The sequence below is a fragment of the Sceloporus occidentalis genome, unplaced genomic scaffold (assembly GCF_023333645.1).
Source record: "Sceloporus occidentalis isolate IW3139 unplaced genomic scaffold, rSceOcc1.0.p SCAF_7, whole genome shotgun sequence".
In the NCBI taxonomy this organism is placed as follows: Eukaryota; Metazoa; Chordata; class Lepidosauria; order Squamata; family Phrynosomatidae; genus Sceloporus; species Sceloporus occidentalis.
The window spans coordinates 13,181,807-13,201,157 of NW_028316987.1; the positions used below are offsets into that span (position 1 = coordinate 13,181,807).

The 19,351-nt window shown below is 41.2% G+C and overlaps 1 protein-coding gene across 2 annotated transcripts; it reads right to left on the reverse strand.

Annotated features, from left to right (window-relative positions):
- Positions 1 to 907: 907 nt before the first annotated feature.
- HROB (homologous recombination factor with OB-fold) lies at positions 908 to 14,288 on the reverse strand. Of its 2 annotated transcripts, XM_089531969.1 has the most exons (10): positions 14,078 to 14,288; positions 12,243 to 12,293; positions 10,782 to 11,939; positions 9,594 to 9,677; positions 8,242 to 8,382; positions 7,466 to 7,574; positions 5,418 to 5,503; positions 4,464 to 4,613; positions 2,528 to 2,741; positions 908 to 1,656 (listed from the first exon to the last, which is right to left on the reverse strand). In XM_089531969.1, the coding sequence occupies exons 1-10, from the start codon at positions 14,078 to 14,080 to the stop codon at positions 1,595 to 1,597; spliced, it is 2,058 nt and encodes a 685-aa protein (XP_089388095.1). In that variant the 5' UTR covers positions 14,081 to 14,288; the 3' UTR covers positions 908 to 1,594. The 2 variants fall into 2 exon arrangements, with proteins under 2 accessions (XP_089388095.1, XP_089388096.1); XM_089531970.1 differs by lacking the exon at positions 4,464 to 4,613.
- Positions 14,289 to 19,351: the final 5,063 nt, after the last annotated feature.

Here is a 19,351-nt window from a genome sequence, read left to right on the forward strand (position 1 = left end):
TTTATGATGTTAAGTTTCGTTATATACCATGAGGGGCTTTTAAAAGGCAGTTAATCTTTTAGACTGAGTGTTGGACTATGCCTCTGCAGACAAGGGTTCAAATCCCTGCTTGGCCAGTCATAATCTTTAAACCTCAGAGGATAGCAAAAGTACACCCCCTCTGAAGAAACTTGCCAAGAAAATCCCATGGCCTTAGGGTTACCATAAACTGGAAGCAACTTGAAGGCACACAACAATAAACAACCACCACCTTTTATATAATGAAGTCACAGCACTTCTAGACTCAAGTAATACAACTAACAAGACTTCAGCCAGCCTAGCTGGCATCAACTATATTGGCTCATGATTTCTGAAAGTATTCTGAAAAATAAATGTTTCCAACCTCTGGAATATCATAGAAAAGAGCTGTTTGCATCTCTCTATATTTCTATCTATGCATTCATCCCTTTTTTGGTTCTTTGAATTCCCAGTTACTATTTTCTCTCACCAGACCTTCCTTGGCAAGTATTCTTGTTTGCCCCTCACAGGGTGATAGTTCCATAAGAACATGCAAGCATTGAACAGCAACAACTGTGCACACATTTTGCAATAAACTCCTGAAACCAGGTCAGAGGAGTATATGCGAACAACCAATTCCAACACACTTTGACTGTACGTTAAATTAACTGGGAAACAATTTGTAAGAATTGACTACAAACTGTTGTTTGCCTGAGTGCCTGAAAAATGATCACATGTTGACATTAATATCATATTACTTCATTAGTGGCCTAATTACATTCATTGCAACATTTCATGGGGAAAGAAAATAAACAGTTTTTACTCATTTATTGCCATCTTCTTCTAGACTACCCAAAAAGACAAGATGAGTTGTTTTAACTGTTGCAACCAAATAAAGAGGATTAAATTAAAATTAAATTAAAAGGCAAAACACACTCAAGATCCTCCTTTCCCAAATGCATTTTTTACAATAATGTATCACTGAAATTCACTTACATAGAACTGTTTTTTAATGATTGTCAGCTGCCTATATCCCATAAGATTATTTACAAGACAGACTGCGTTGTGTCGAAGAAGGTACATAATATGGCACCAAAGCAAGCATCAGAAAAGATGACATTTCAAATCAGAGGAAAATGGCAGCTGCTTCACTTATTAAATTTCCATCATGGCTGGCTCCAACAGCCAGGCAAAGTGCAGTACAGGTAGAAGTATGTCCACTGTGGATGCTCAAGGCTGGATGAGCCCCGACATAACCTTTCTAGCAGATACCCTGTGGCTGGAAAGGCTATGTCTTTGAACAAAGGTCAAAAGTTACATTAAAAAAAACAACAACAACAGGTGAGAAAACATGCGTAAACAACCAACACTGTAGCAGGCATACAGTATCTATACAATCACCTGAAACACATCAGAGCTTTTCTTGTTCTATGAAGGATCTTCTTTTTTTCCTGACAAAGCCAATATTCATGCTAGAGACAATATCTCCAGTAAGAGATAAAAAGAAGTCAATGTCATGGGGCACAGGGCCACATCCTTGGTCTTCTACCACAGTGATAGTCTCATTTTCAGCTCCAGAAAACTGTTGTTGGTTGTTCTATGCATCCATGCTGGAGAAAAAGTCATCAGGTAGTTCTCCAAGAAGCTGGTCTAGATCATCTGCATAGACAGTATGAAAAGGCAGTTAAGTTATTAAGAGGAAAGAAGTTACCTCTGTCCACCATGCAGAGTCAACCATACATCAGGGATAAACAATGACCATGCTGGCTATGAGATTTTAGGAGCTGTAGTCCAAGGAAGAACTTTTCTAAGGGCCTGTACAGACAGGCCAAAATAAATCTGCTTCAGGTCACTTTGGAGGTATGCTGTTTAAATAATGTATGCATCCTAAGAGGCTGGAAGCCACACTAAAGCCATGCAGCTTTTGGCCTCTTAAGATGCGTGTGTCATTTAAACAGCATATCCCCAAAGTGACCCAAAGCAGCTTTATTTTGGCCTGTCTGCATGGGTCCTAAGATTTAAAGAAAAGAGGTTGGCTTGCCAGTTTTTGCCTCTGGTTCCACCTACCACTGATTTTAGCCTTGGTTAGTTTCTAATAACATACAGGTTGGAAGATTAAATGTAGTAGCACATATATGTGGCCAGTTAAGGCCAGCAATGGATAAGTTGTGGAAAGACAGAATAAAGTACTTAGCATCCTGGAAATCCTAATTGTTCTTTGGAAATTAAGTTAGTGAATTTGTTTGGGAGAGGGACTGGTAAGAAGCACCTAGAACGAAGAGAAACTAACCAAGGCTAAAATCAGTGGTAGGTGGAACCAGAGGCAAAAACTGGCAAGCCAATCTCTTTTCTTTAAATCTGTAATGTGGTAGAAGAGTTAGCAACATATTACTCTACATCTGGTTTAGAAAGCCCCCTGACAGATTCCAAATACTCTATTTTCCAAGTTCTGAAATCACATTGGCATGAACGATGACAGTGAAAAAAGCCAGGGAAGCTAACATCCATTTCTGTTTTATATTATAGTTACCTGAATCAGCTCCATCAGCCTTTGCAGATGATACACTCAAAACCATTTTGTTTGCTCCACAGGTCCCTGATACTGGTGTCAATGGTGACCCTTTAATTGATACACTCTGTATAGAGTTCTCATCCTTGGCCCATCTTTCTCCACTCCAGCAGTCTTTTGTGGTTGTGGGTGCTAGGGCATTTGTGAGAAGATCCTGCTGACATTCTGTTTCAGCCTGTACTCATAAACACACAAGCGGCAGATACGTCAGGAATAAACTCTTATAGAACAAAGCCACATAGCCTGAAAAACCCACAAAAAACTATGGATGCAGGCCATGAAAGACTTCGACTTCACGGCAGATACGTAGTTAGGTATTTGAATACTGCATCTGGATTAACTGGGGCAGGTTTGTTGTTGCTGCTGTGTGCCTTCAACTTCATTTCCAGGTTATGGTGACCCTAAGGCAACTCTATCATGGGGTTTTCTCAAAAATATTTATTCAGAGGGGATTTGCCTTTTCCTTTTCCTGAGGCTGAGACAGCGTAACGTGCCCAAGGTCACCCAGTAGGTTTCCACGGCTGAGTGTGGATTTGAACCCTGGTCTCCAGAGTCTATCCAACACTCAGACTATATATTTTGAATGAAATTTGTTCATAGTTATAGATTACTGTTTCACAAACACAGTGTGCCATCAGAAAGACAGCTACTATAAACTGTGATATTGCTGATATCTAAACGGTAATCAAAGGTGTGTACATGTTGAAACATGACAAACACATAATAATGTAGATTTGGTAACAGAAGTATGTATATACTGGTATATACTGGTGTATATATTGTACAACTATTGAAGCATTTTGCATTATTAGCCTTCATTTTACAAAATATTGTTGTGATAAATGGTATAGAACTTCTGTCCAGCATATTTCAATGTTTAAAAAAGACTGCTGCTTAATGGCTCCCACCCAAGTATGAAACTAAACATATATTCTATATCAGTAATGAACTGCTAACACAAACCTATACAACATATAGGATATTAATTGGTTACTTTAATCTCTTAAATATTGGTGGAAATAGAGTAAAATAGGGACTACTTAAATTTTCTTCTTGTTGTTGTGTACCTTCAAGTCCTTTCCAACTTATGGCAGCCCTAAGGTGAACTCATTATGGGGTTTTCTTGGTAATTTTTAGTTAAGGGATGGAATTTTAGTTTGTGTACGTTATGTACTGTTTAGGTATTTTATTTATTTGCTTATGTAAATCATTTATGTATTATGTATTTTTATGTAATTTTGTAAACCGCTTTGATTTTTTTGGAAAAGCGGTATATAAATAAATTATTATTATTATTATTATTATTATTATTATTATTATTATTTTCTTCAGAAGGGGTTTGCCATTGTCATCCTCTGAGGCTGACAGAGTGTGACTTGCTCAAGGTCACCTAGTGTGTTTACATGACTAATCCTGGGTTTGAACCCTGGTCTCCAGAGTCACAGACATGCGCTCAAAATTAAAATTAAAATTAAAATTTTGTGCTGAAGCCATGCAAGTTCTGCATCAAGAAAACCAAGTGTACAACCTATGTTAATTATGCAAGTTTACATAACCTCTTTTTTCATAATTTATTTTTTATCTATTGGTAGTGAGCGTTTCTGAGTCATGGGAGGGGGCAACCTGTTATGTAAAGAACACCTCCATCCACTAGAAATCTTATTCAGTTCCCTACCCCTTTCATGCCCTGCTTAGTTCACTAGGAATTCACCAGACTTTTTCCCCACAATAAAAACATAAAAATGCAGCATTTTAACTTGAATGTTGCACATTCTTTAACAAAACTGGCATCATTTCAAATATCAAGAACAAGCCTCTTTCATCCTTTTAAAGCACACATGTTTTATATCTTTCCAAGCAGGCTGACATGAAGAACTATGTCAAGACAGCTCTTTACCTGTGATGGCACCATCGCTGTTCCTTTCTTAATGTCTTGGAATAATGGAGGGGATGTGCCACTGTTAATTCCTGGTAGATATATCTTCACCAAGTTACTAGGTGTCACATTGAGGTAGTGGTTGCGATGGGATGGAGAGAACACACCCACCTGTGAAACCAAGTAGGCATCAACCACTTTTACTGCAGCACCATCAACTGTATTTCACAGCTCTGTGTTGACCTCTTAACATGCCTCATTTTTTCTAAGCAATTACAGTCTACCGTATTTAGATCAGGGATAGAAATCATACAGTCCTCCATATGGTGTTGGGACTAAAACTCCAGTATTCCACAGCTAGGGCTGCTGGGACATTCTGTCCAACAATATCTAAGGACCACATGATTTCCACCTGTGAGTAAGATGAAATTCTGCTTTTGTCAGTTAATCTTAAAATCATATCCATCAAAGAACAGGGGAACCATCTGGTTGTAAGAGCAACAACAGAAAGAAATACGAATTTCTTTGTAGTGGAGTGCAACAATGAAAACAAAAAAGGTGGGACCCATGTTCTACCACTGGAAAGCTAGAACACATAGCTGTCAGTGAATTAAATAAACTATCCAGCTTGTAAAAAGGGAAGGAAAGAAGGGGATAGTTAGAGTTCTGGCCCAATTTATTCAAACGGCTGTGAGAAAGTACCAGACTGAGAGCTGTTGTGCTCTTTATTCCTTGTCCTAAAAAACAGGTTAATCAAAAACTGCCTGTGCTGTTTCCAGAGGATGTACAGGCTTAGGTGAATCTGTCAATGAAAAAAGATCTCTGAATATCATTCAGGGCAGGCAGACAAAATACCCCAGAAAAAAATAATGAAATCTTGAAGAAGTACAACTATAACAGAAGATCTTACATACTGATTAAGTATTACTCATTGGCACTAGAAATTGCCATCTTGTATTTCTGGGTTACCAGTACCTGTTTTAGCAGAAGCACTGAACCAGCCTTGAATTCACTCTCTTTCTCTTCCAGCAACAGACGATGTATTGTGCCCTGCATTTCCCCTGCAGAACAGAAGATCAAAAAACTTAGGTACAGTAACATGGTGTAGCTGAGGGTCTGAGGCAGAAGCCACTAGTAGCATTCATAGCCCTTACATAGGACACTAAGACAGAAAGGAGCTAAGGAGGGGGGGGGGGAAGCATTCAGCCACATAATCTTCCAGTCATCCAGAACAATTACTCTTAAATAACTTGCCACCTGCTTAATGCCCCATGAGTCCATGAGGTTTATTACATCAATTGATGACTGTGATGTTGCTTGTTTACTGCCTATTATGGCCAAATAATTATAGAATCATAAAGTTGGAAGAGACCACAAGGGCCATTGAATTCAATCCCCTGCCATGCAGGAACACAGAATCAAAGCACCCCCGACAGCTGGCCTCTGTTTAAAAACCTACAAAGGAGGAGACTCTACCACACTCCAAGGGAGTGTGTTCCACTGTTGAACAGCTCTTAGTATCAGGAAGTTCCTAATGTTGAGGTGGAATCTCTTTGCCTGTAGTTTGAATCCATTCCTCAGGGGCCTATTTTCTGGAGCTGCCGAAAAAGAGCTTGCATCATCCTCAATATGACACCCCTTCAAATATTTAAACAGGGCTGTCATATCACCTCTTAACCTTCTCTTCTCCAGGCTAAACATTCCCAGTTCCCTAAGTCTCTCCTCACAGGGCACGGTTTCCAGACCCTTCACCATTTTGGTTATCCTCCTCTGGACACGTTTCAGCTTGTCAACATCCTGAATTATGGTGCCCAGAACTGAACACATATCCTATGCACAATAAAAGTCTGGAAATTGAGTCAAATGCTGACTTTAAATTAATAAAGGCAACATACAACTTTTGTTCCAAGTTATGGACATATTTACTCAACATTAGGAACTTCTTGATAGTAAGCTTTTGATTGAATGTATTACAGTGCATTAATTTTGTATTAGAAAATTTTTGGCACTTATAGATGTACATGTTCTTTTAAATTATACTTATGAGATCGAAGCTAGTTGAGTTGTCAACATGGTTAGATCCTGTATGCTTTTACTGTTTCAATATATACAGTATATATATAGGATAAAAAGATAAATATTCACCACCTATTATTCAAAAGTCAGAAAAATCTAGTGCTTTAGATATGCATGAACATGTATTTTATAGATGCCAATTTCAAGAAAACGTATTCTTGGAAGTATGCTCATCCTATATTAATGTATATGCCTAGCCCATATTCATATCCTATCTTTACCCCCTTCTTTCATCTCTTTTTCTTTTCCTTTTTAACTTTTTTGTGGCAATCATACTTTAATAATCTAATGAAAAGAGAGTACAAGATCTGACTGGCTGTCAAAACCAATGGAAAGTTGTAAACCAAAGATGTTTAGCAAGAAGACTGGGTTATTGACAGACTTCTGAAGAGCAAGGCACAAAACACAAGTGGCCATGGGCCAGCAACCACCAAGAAGGCAGTTTGGTCAGGCCGTTTTGTCTTAAGCTGTTTGATTTCCATTGTAACACACCTCTGAAGTACGTGGAAGCAAAGAAAAATGAAACATGGATCACCTGCATTCTGAAGCAGTCCCCAGGAGACTGTACCACATGCTTTTCTGAATCTTTGGATTAGTCTTTAGTAATAAAATACAGTATTTTGAGTAGTGAACCAGACAATAGCCATTTGTGAGCTGGGTTTGCCAGGTGTCATAAGCAAAGAAGAAAACACCTCCAACTGAGGCAGATAAGATCATTCCAGGTAATTCAAGACTGAAAGGAAGGTAATTTCCATCCCAACCAATAGACCAGAAGAATATGAGAACCTAAAGATTTTGAGTGCTATTGCCATTGATTCTAGCCAGCACAGCCAAGGAAGAAGCATCAGGAAGCCGCAGTTCAAAGACCTGTTCATCAGCAAAGTTCAAAGTTCATTGGACCACATATTTCCTCTCCCTGAACCAAACTGAAGTATTTTCACACTTACCAGTATGATCTTTGAATACAGCACCTGCATCAACATTGGTCCTTGTCAGTGTCTTAATCATCACTGCCATATTGGGAACTTTGTTCTTTGGGAGTTGCTTCAAAGCTGCCTGAATTGTGGAAAAGGAGCAAGAAAGACATACTATCTATCAAACATGAGGAGACAAAAAATGAATCTTTTTGTCTGAAATGGCTCTTTTTTATGATTTAAGAAAATACATTTGGTAATAATAAATGAGAGAATATGATAATATGGTGGGGACATTTTAGGGTATTGTTCTTCCTGTCTTTTGTACTAGAAGGGTACACACTAGAATGACATCTGGCTCAAGAAATGTTTAGGCTTCTTGACACCTCCAGAACAAAATGGTTGAAAGAATATAAGGTAACCAAGTATTGTTGCTTAGCAGCCACCGCCAACTCTCTTACCACTTCTATACAGGCAGAGATACAGGAGGAGGTATTCAGGGTTATCTAACAACCAGGATGTTAGTTTGTCCTTTGCTGTACTAGGCCACATGCAAGCATTGAGAGAGTGGCCTTGTCAAAAAGAGGTAGACGAAAGGGGGAAAGTGGTCTGGATCTGGAGGGCACAGTAGTTACCAACTTTTCCACTGTATTCTGGAAAAGCTCTACGTTTATGATGGATAATACTAATGCAGCATCTTCTCTGAGATCATTCAGTGCCCTAGCTCACTCTACAATAACCCTCTTATTCTAGTGCTCCTACAGAATTGGTAGAATTCCCACCCCCCCAAAACAATACCCATCTATTACCTTACGAAGCACCATAACAATGCTGTATGTCCTAAGGAAGCAGGATGAATCTCTCTCATCCAGTCCCAACTCGGTTTTCATAGCAGCCCAAGGACCTCGTTCAAATTCATCTTCTGTTCGATGTTGGGAAGTAGGTACTTCCTGGAGGCATAGTACACAACATCAGGTTAAGCCTTATTTTGAACCTATACCAAGCAATGCATTCACCATTATTTCCCAAATATATGCCTGTAATATAACCCATATCCCTTTTCAGAGCTTGGAAATAGTCCTGTTTTGACTAAACCACATAATACACCAGCCAGCATAGCCACTAGCCAAAACAGTAACTTCTCCAAGTTATGTCCCATAGGAACATATGAAGCTACCTTATACTGAATCAAATCACTGATCTATCTAGACCAGCATTGTCAAACCCTGACTGGCAGCAGTTCTGAGTTTCCGGCAAAATTCTTTCCAAGCATCATGGAACTTGGAGTTCCCTGGCACTTTCTGGTATTCTGCTGTCCAAATATTAACCAGGCCTGACCCTATTTAGCTTCTGTCATCAGACAAAATCAGGTACATTCAGGGTGATATAGTGAGGTTCTTGTTTGATTCCTGCTTTTTCCTTGCTCTGCTCACCTCACCACCACCCTTCTTAAAAGCTAATCCTGTCTTATACTCTTACATATACAAAATAGTTAGAATATATGTTGATAATTCCCTATAACTCCCAGAATTCTCCAGCCATATTGGCTAGGTGAGTCTAGAAGCTGTAGTTTGAAAAGGTATTTTTCCAGGTTCTGATCCAAAATATGGACAGGACAGAATAATTTTGGTTTCTTATGAATGTGCAAATGTATTCAATAAACAAATAATTAAATAAATAAAACTTTTATTTCTATCCTGCTTTTTGTTAAAACAATCAAAGGGGCTTACAATATTAAAAAATACAACAATATGAACAAGATATCCCCCTTTAACAAAGAATTAAACTCACCCATGACAGTCGAGTCCTGCTATTAAATAACAATTTTCAAAATGTTACCCTCACTTACCAAGGCCTATGTACTTAGTCAAGACAAACAACAGGAGTGGTGAGTGAGGATATAGTTCTAAAAGATGTTGTTTAATAGCAGGATTCTGTCATAGACGAGTTCCTCTGGGCCAATGTCTGGTAGCTCCACCCCACATGGCCAAGCACTATGGCAGCTGTACTCCAAACATCTGGAGGCCCCAAGGCTTCCCACTCCTGGTTTAGAATTGTCTACCTTTTTTCTTAAAGGTGATAAAAGATATTGAAGTCCAAATTCCAATGAATGTTTTGTCTACCAGGAAGAGGAAAAGGAAGAGTTGAATAAGGTGGTTACCTCAATTTGTAGCTTTGCTAAGGCCCCATGAGTTGGCATCTGTGGAGTTGTAATGAGAATCTCTTCCAGGTTTTTCTCATCAGGCTTTTTAATGAAGAGGAAAAAAACATATGAACACAGAAACTTGTCTGAAGAAACATATACAGAAGTAATCAATCAAGGATGAGTTTGATTTTTCTGTCCTAAATGAACACAGAAATTCTTAGGATGTTGAATTTAGGATGCTGACCAAATCCTGAACTCCCAAAACATCTATCTACACACCTGTTTACAGAAAGTTATGGTATAAAGTGGGCTGAAATTATTAGTTCAACCTCATGAACAACAAGATATCGGCTCTCACTTCATTTTGATAGCTCCCCAAGTAGAAGTTGTGGCCTTAGGAGAGGATATATGGCCTTCCAGCTACGGGGGTTTCTGGATGAGATGGATTCTCTAGAGCCACATCAATCTGGCTTTAGACCTGGCTATGGGATAGAGACAGCTTTTGTCTCCTTGGTGGACAAGCTACACAGAGAACTGGAGAGAGGGAGTGTGTTCCTATTGCTTCTAATGCTTAACAGCTTTTGACGCCACCAACCATGGTATCCTTCTGGGATGGTACTTGGGGCACTGTTCTGCAGTGGTTCCAGTCCTCCTTGGAGGAGTGAACCCAGAAGGTGCACAACTAAAACTGGTGTGCCAGCTGTGCCTATTCTATGAGACATCGGATCTGGCTACAGTGGCACATGCCACGATTACATCCTATTTGGACTTCTGGGCTTGCCTCTCGAAACATCAGTGGGTCCAAATTTGTTATTTGTAGTTTGTTGTGGCAACAGAGCTTTCTGACAAAGAAAGCTAAATATCTAAACACAAAACTACAAATCCCAGAATTCCATAGCACTGTGCCATGGAAGTTAAGGTGGTGTCAAACTGCAACAATTGTGCAGTGCAGATGCAGCTTAGGACAACCACATAGAAGAAATTTCAAAACAGAAAAAGGGGCAGGGAGAAGCTTTTATTTGTCTTTTGTAAATTTTGTGGCTACTATGAGCTTTTATCTGAGTTGGAGTGAGAGAAATGAAGATAATAACTGCACGTGAAAGAGTCCGTCTCACACACACTCATAAAAAGCTATGAGGAATGCATTTCACATCTCTCTACATACAGGCCACACATCATCCTATGTTTTGATGATCCTCTTACCTGATTTGGCAGAATGCCTGCAGGTCCTGGGAAGCGACGAATCTTAGCCCGCAAACCAGTATGGGCCATTGGCTGAGGCTTCTGGTTAGCTGCTGTGACCAAGCGAACAAGATGGTTGGTGACCACAGGAGTCTGGAGGTTTCCAGCAGCTACAGCTGTACAGGGAGGTTTCGGGGTGGCAGGTGTGTTTTCCACAGATGATGTTGGTGAACCATATGCACTAAGAAGCTGACCACCACTACTGGCTATTCTAGACACAGAAAAGTTCTGGTTTGGTATCCATGGTTTGGATTGTCCTGGAGGGGTATTTGCTGACAGGGAGGAGGAGCAGGGTCTAACCAAAGGTAAGCATGGGCTATTACACTCACCAGGAGGTTTACCCAGAGATGTTTGAAGAGACCTATGGGTCTGACAATTAGAGTTCAAAAGGGTATATGTATTGCTGCTCACTCCCAAGTTAGACTGGGCCATGCAAGATCCTATACCAGCAGACTGCAAAGTCAACTTTGAAGAAGCCTCCACTGGTTGGACATAGTCAAGGACCGCTGCAGAAGTTTGTCCCTCAGTTATTTTAAACTGTGAGGTCCCAGTACTAACAGGAGTGGTTGGAATCGCTGGATTTGCCACTCGTGGTTTCTTGGCTGTTGTTATACTGTTGTCCCTCATCTGCTCCTGAGATCTACAGTCAGACCTAAACAATCCTGGATGTGATCGTGTATAAGAGTTCTCAGAACCCATGGATGCAGCCAGCACATGCTCATTTTCATTCTCCTTGTCATAGTGAGCATTTCCAGCGGGGAGTACAGCTGGCTGTCTCTTCACAAATCTGAACCTTGTGCCTGTAGTGCAGCTTGATTTGCTTTCAACTGGTGAAGTTACCTGGTCCTTCCGAACATTGAAGCTGGCCACCAGAGATGTCTGGTTGCTTTTGACTTCACTGGAGGAACTGTGTTCCCCAAATCTGAGCCTGGAACAGTTTTCAACCTGCAAGGCAGGGGATGTAGCCACAGAAGGGCCAAGGGAGCCAGTGTCCTTAGCGACTGTAAGGGCATTGCTGGAGGCTCTTAAACCAGCCGACACGGGTCTCAGACATCTTAGGTTGGCAGGTGTTGGATCCAAGGCCTGCTTCTCCACATCCTTCACTGCCAACAGGAAATCCTATCAAAACAGAGGGACAAAAACTATACCATTAGACATCACCCCTCATCTTTGAACTGTCTTCCTGAGTTTTCTGTCCTGTAGCTCTCAGATTCTCCCAGGTGGTGATGAAGAGATCAGTGGATATGAAATATATGTCTGAGATCTGACCAGCAGCATTCTGCCTTGGCAAAATGCCTTCCAAAGTCCTAGATTCTCAGAATGTTCTCCTTCAGCTACCAAGGAGAAACTTTTGCACCTTTCGCCACACTCAAGTATGCTCATTTCCCACTATAAAGCTGTGATTTACACACATTCTCTTACCTCATCTTCAAAGTCGGCCTCCACAGAAAACAGCTTCTGTAGACCACAGGCCTGCGAAAGCACAATAAATTTACTTGCAAAACTGTCTGCCATTTATAAAAAATAAGTTACTACAGTATACTCTGTAACACCACATATGAACAGTGTAGAAAATATTTGCCCTCTTTCCTAATACCACAGAGTAAACTTACCTAATGAAGAATAATGGCAGTAGTTTCAGGATTACCCAATGTTATAAAGGGTGCAATCTCATGACACAATTGTACCACCTTCACTACACAATTATAGCATCTTCATATCTGTAATCCTAGCTCAAATGTTTAGACAAACTGGGGAAAGAAGCTGCAATCTATTCGCAAATGCTGTCTCTAGTCATAAATTAGTTCAGTAAGAAATACAGTTTATATCTCTTTTTTTTTTTCCTTTCGGGGTTCTTTCTTTCATTCATTCTCTTTTCAGGGGGTGTTTTCTGATTGTGATTTCTATTTGAAAACTATCTTAAGAAGGTCACATATTTCAGGATGATGAAAGTTATACTCTAACACAATGCTACTCAAAGCAGTGGAATGGTGCCAGTCCCAAAGCCAGTGCTAGTCCCTGGCAAACGTTTAGACAAACTGAGGAAAGAACTATGTCAGCCTAGCACAGTGGTTTGAGTGATGGAATACAACTCTGGAAACCAGGGTTTGATTGCCAGATAGGCCAGGAAATCCACTGGATGACCTTGGTCAAGTCACACTCTCTCAGCCTCAGGGGAAGGCAATGACAAACATCCTCTGAACTAATCTTGCCAAGAAAACCCCATGATAGGGTTGCCTAAGGGTCGGTTGCCGTAATGACTTGAAGGCACACAACAACAACAAATATGTAATATAGTTGTAAATAAATGAAATGAATTTATATTTATATGGGTGTTTTTAGCTTTTCTTTTGTAATGTCCCATTTTTTTCTTAAATTTATTAAATTTTGCGGTGCCTTGTCCATCATTATTGTTCTGACATATGGTCACCCTAAAACCCATGTAGATGACTTTGGAGTATGCTCATCCTTCCACAATCTCTGGGGTTATTATGGGCAAAGGGCCCCATGAATGTGGGAAAATGGCAAATAATAAAAACACTGTTTTTACCTGAGAGAACGCCTCTCTAGGAATCTCTAGGTCCTCCAGGGCAACTCTGTGGTCAACATCTGCTAGACATTGACCACAGAGTTGCGCTGGAGGAGCTACAAATGCCTACTGGAGTGTTCTCTCTAGGAATCTCTAGGTCTTTCAGTGCAATCTTTAGTTAAAGATGACCACAGAGTTGCGCTGGAGGACCTAGATATTCCTAGAGGGAACATATTAGCAAAATCCATGAATAATCAAAGCCACAAAATTCAAATGTGGAAGGACGTTGTGTATTCCAGATGAAGGAGACACAACCTGTAAGAACAACACAACCAGGGCATTAACACAAGTACACAGTACAAACACACCACACATTCACATACACACAAAGGGGTTTTGTTGTAACACCTTTGAGACTGAGGTCTAAAACCCACTGCAGTTTCAGACTGCTTTAACTGCCCTGGCTCAATGCTAGAGAATCCTGGGAGTTGTAGTTTACTGTGGCACTAGAGCTCTCTCTGACACAGTTTGGTGCCTCTTTAACGGGGCATGTTGTGCCACAACAAACTACCATTCCCAGAATTCCATAGCATGGAGCCATGCCCCGTTAAAGAGGCACCAAACTGGATTATTTCTCCAGTGTGGATATCATACAGCCCTGTTTCCTCAGATGCATTTAGTTCCTATTAACTCCCTTTTCTCCAAGACATCCCAGCCCCCTTTTTACCATTATATAAACGAGCCACAGCTTCTAGTGTTAATGAGGGGAAGATGAGGACGAAAACTGGACCCTGGGTGACCAAAAAGAAGCCCCAAATCCAGTCCCTCCTTCGGGCATCCTTTGCCAGGCTCCACAGGGCTCTGCGTTCAAACCATCCGCCCAAATAATAAGGAAAGCTCCCGCCCCACTGCGCATGCGCAGTACTTCTCCTCCTCAGTCCTCCATTACAGAACAGGGGGCCTCATGGCTCTTACTACGCATGCGCCGCGTTTTACGATGTGAATCTGCCTCTCTTCCTTGCAGTTGAACTGCGCAGGCGCAGCAACGCTTTTATGGGCCTATACTGTAAATGTGAAGAAGCATTCTCGCCTGAAGGCATTGTTGTTGTGTGCTCTCAAGTCCACTTATGGCGGCCCTATTTACAGTGTTTTCTTGGCATATTTCCTCAGAGGCGCCGGATTGTACGAAATGAAGTGATAAAACAGATATATTACCTCACACTTTACCTCACACTCCCAACCTTTTCCCTCTTTACGTGCAAATATATATAACAATACTGCGTCACACTGCAGAATTAATGCAGTTTAGCACCTCTTTTAGCTGCCATGGATCATGGCCCCATGCTATGGAATCCTGGGATTTCCAGTTTTGTTTCTTAAGACTGAGAGAAGACACAATTCCAAAACACACTGCAGAAATAATCCAGTTTGAGACCGCTTTTAACTGCACTGGCTCAGTGCTAGGGAAATCCTGGGAATTGTAGTTTATTGTGGCACCAGAGTTCTCTGCACAAAGAAGGCTAAGTGTCTCACCAAACTACAGTTCCCAGAATTCCCTATAATTGAGCCAGGGCAGTTAAAGTGGTCTCAAACTGGATTGTTTATTTCTGCAGTGTGTTTTGGACCTAAATATCTCACAGAACTACAAATCCCAGAATCCCATTGCATGAAGCCATGGCAGTTAAAGCGGTGTCAAACCATTATTTCTGCAGCGTAGATAGATGCAGCCATGGAGTGTCTTTTTAAGTAACAAAGATCAGAAAGGCTGAATACAAAGAAACCATTTATTTATTTATTTATTTATGAATACAGTTGGCCCTTTTTATTCACAGATTCTTTATCCATGGATTCTCTGTAGTGGGAAAGGGTCCCATGTAGAGGGAAAGCTCTCCAGTTCAGAAACACTGCTCTTAATGCATGGAAAGCAAAGGAATTAGAGATGGGATTGAAAACAGAATCAATGACTGGCCCATTTCACATGCTAGTTCAACACACTTGCACAACAAGTGTAAAATACCGCTTTTGGTGCCATGGCTCCATCCTGTGGAATCCTAGGATTTGTAGTTTTTGAAGATATTTAGATTTCTCTGCCAGAGAGCTGCAGTGTCTCACCAAATCGTGGCTGAAGTGGTATCAAATGGTGGGATTAAAGTGGTATCAAATATATAGTGTGAAAGAGATCATGGAGATCAATGTAACATGGCTAGCATGTAATTTAAAGATCTAAAGGTTGACTCAGCCTTCCATCCTTTCGTAGGTCAGCAAAATGAGTACCCTGCTTGTTGGAGGCAATTACTTACAGATTGTAAACCACTTGTGCTGAGTTCACTATTAAGTGGCATAGAAATGTAAATGTTATTGCTATTGCTGGGAGACAATTTTCTGTACCACATTCAACAGTTCTAGACTCTCCCTCTACCAGATGAACTATGAATACAAAAACAAAAAGGGGGTTACATCATTAAAGATAAAATCTCATAACTAAAGCCATTTTAGATGTGTAATAAATAGAAAAGGACAGTGAGCTCTCTAATAGTCTGATCTGCACTTTAGAAATAATGCAGTTTGATACCACTTTAATGGCCACGGCTCTATGCTATGGAATTCTGGCATTTGTAGTTTGTTGTGGTGCCAAAATTATCTGACAGGGAAGGCTAAATCTTTCACAAAACTACAAATCCCAGAGTGATCCAGCCTAACCCTAACCCTAAAGCTGCATATAAACGCCCTGACCCAGGTGCACATTGAAAAAGCACAGAGCTATTGTACACAATCTATCAGGGAGGCAATGCAAAAAAGTGAGTGTGACACTTCCAACGGATGCAATTACAACATACACAAACCAGACAGTCCAAGAGGGTGAAGGGGGCATGTAGCGGAGGTAGGTCTGCATGACTGTGTTTTGTTAACGTTTTACAGGGCACATCAATTCTCCAATGCCCTGCATCAGTGGCAGGTTGCAGGTGCAACTGTGTGGCTGATCAAAGGGCAGCCATCCAATGGGATGGCATCTAGCCAGAGGTGTGTTTGTGTGTTAAATGGCCAACACAGCATTGATCACTCTGGAAATCAGGGTTCAAATCCCCACTCAGCTGTGGAAACCTACTGTATGACCTTAGGCAAGCCTCTCAGCCTCAGAGGACAGCAAAGGCAAACCCCTGTGTACAAATCTTGCCAAGAAAACCCTGTTACAGGTTCACTTTAGGATTACCAAATGTCAGAAATGAATTGCAGGCACACTAGAACAGCAATATATTATTAAAGGTGCTAGATTAATTCATGGAGGATATGTCTATTAGCACATATTAGCAACTGCGCTTGAATTATTGGAGGGAAGGAATGCTCAGGCCTCCCCCTTTACCTTTTGTGGAGCCTTCCCTGTTTTAACAATCTACGGAGAGAGGGAGAGATCTAAATAAAGATATACCTATCTCCCCTTTCCTCCAATAATTAATGCATAATGGCTAAATAGAACATACTGTATGTTCAAATATTATAACTTAAAATAAACTTCTATTACCTGCCCCAATAAATAACACAGAAGTGGAGGGAGGGGATCAGTACTGAAGCAGAGGGATCAGATGGGTTGGGTATACTCTTCTCTTGAAAACCATATTACAAATTTTAAGAGAAAGAGTGTTATCACTTAAGACTGAACAGCTGATTGGTCAATAAGAAATTTCTCTTTGCGTTCTTTCCTAGAGGCAGTTTAATTCGATAAGACTATGAATTCCAAACACAATGTTGGTGTGTTAAAGCAAAAACTAAAATCCTATGATATTTTGATGACCATATATATATATATCACTAAAGACATTAATAATACAGTTATTCTACTTTCTCAAATAATGTTCAGTGAGAATTGTAGTTTTGGGGGTGAGAGTGAGACAAAATAATTTTACCAGACAATTCTTAGCATTCCCAGCATTCCTTAAGAAAAGCCACAGCAGCTTAAAACTAGAATCCACTGATGTTGTTGAGCATACAGCCTTCCATGTGGGGCACAACTTTCACAGCCTACTTCATCAACCACCTGGGACATCTTCATCCAGTGTTTTCTGTTTTTATTATCTAACTTTAGATTATTATTTTTTTAGAATAATCATGTCATGTCTTTTTAGATTGTAAGCCCAAGGGCAGGGAACTGTCTAATTAAAAAGATTGTATGTACAGCGTGTGTAAATTTACAGTGCTCCATAAATAAAGGTTAATAATAATAATAATAATAATAATAGAAGTGGAAGACACAGCCATCTTAGTCTGGATTAATCTGCAAAGGGATCTTGTAGCACCTTTGCGATTAACTGAGAGAATTAAGCTGGTAGTATAAGCTTTCACAGGCTTACTGTGTATACACATGTATAAGTCTAGAAATTTAGGTTAAAAAACTGACCCCCCAAAAAATGTGACGACTTATCCATGGGTCAGTGTAAGTACTGTATCTCAACTCTTATTTAAAAGAAGGAACCGTATCCTGGTGAAAAGCAAGAGTATAATACTGCACTGACACCTTCTACTCTCTCATCCATCCAGTTTTAAGAGTAAGCACAAAGAGTTATGTCTGCTGGGATTTTGCTTTGCTTCATCCTTTAGATCCTTTGCTATATGCCCCTAATAAATCGATGTAGACCTCGATTTATCCACGGGTCATAGCAAAATCCATAATTTTAGCCCCAAAACTTGCCCTCAATTTATACATGGGGTCGACTTATAGCTGAGTATATACGGTATATCTACTTCCTCAGATGCATGGAATGCAGATTTTATAGCTAGCATATGGAATATGAAGCCAGAATGTCAGGACTTTTTTTAGCACTACTTTATTCCTTTCACTCTTGCAAATAAAAAGTTACAGTCTTACCAACCTGAAAGAGAAACAACGGAATTGGAATACATCCACAAACTCTCGTCCATTGACAATGGCTTAAACAGAGGCAATGGTTTCCTGGCACACTACACACATTATAACTCTAGTTAATACCCCAGCCCCATGAGGGCTCTCATGGCCAGTTCATCACATCTCCTTTCTGGTTCCCAGCCAGCATCACACTAGTTCCAGTTACTCCCTCCACCATTCATATGGTTATCTACACATCTTGACTTTAGGCAACATCTTTACTCCTGTTTTTGTTCCCTCCCACACAGTCCTTAAAAGTGAACTTGTCATCTCATCATCATATCCACAGGTTCTGCATTTCTATTGCAGTTCACATATACAACCTGATAATTCATAGCTATACAACTCTCTTCTTAGGCACTTCATTCTATGCATCTCATAAAGTAGACTTAGGACCAGAACACACTGCAGAAATCATCCAGTTTGAGACCGCATTAACTGCCCTGGCTCAGTGCTAAGGAATCCTAGGAGTTGTAGTGTGTTGTGGCTAGGGTTGCCATAATGGAGGACCTCCAAACCGGGACAAATGTAGGACAAGGTTTGAAAATGTAGGACTTTTTTTTTTAATTTCCTCGCTAGGAAATTAAAAAAAAAAAGTCCTAGATTTTTAAACCTTGTCCTCCTCCTCCTCCTCCCGGCCTGGGAGGGAGCCTAGGCCGGCTCCCAGGCCGGGAAGGGCGCGGGGAAGCTTGGCATCGTCGCGATCGCCGCGGTGCCAGGCTTCCTCCTCCTCCTCCCGGCCTGGGAGGGAGCCTAGGCCGGCTCCCAGGCCGGGAAGGGCGTGGGGAAGCTTGGCATCGCCGCGATCGCCGCGGTGCCAGGCTTCCTTCTCCTCCTCCCGGTCTGGGAGGAAGCCTAGGCCTGCTCCCAGGCTGGGAAAGAGGCAGGGGCCGCTCCTCATCGCAGCGATCGCCGCGGTGGGAAGCGGCCTCCTCCTCCTCCCTGGCCTCGCGCAGGCCTTGGAGGACCCCGCGGCCGGAGCTCCGACCGCGGAGCCGCCTCGAAGGCCTCGCTGGGGCCCGGGAGGGAGCGTCTCCGCGGCTGAAGCTCCAACCGCGGAGAGCCTTCCCAGGCCTCAGCAAGGCCTTGGAGCTGCCGCGGGGG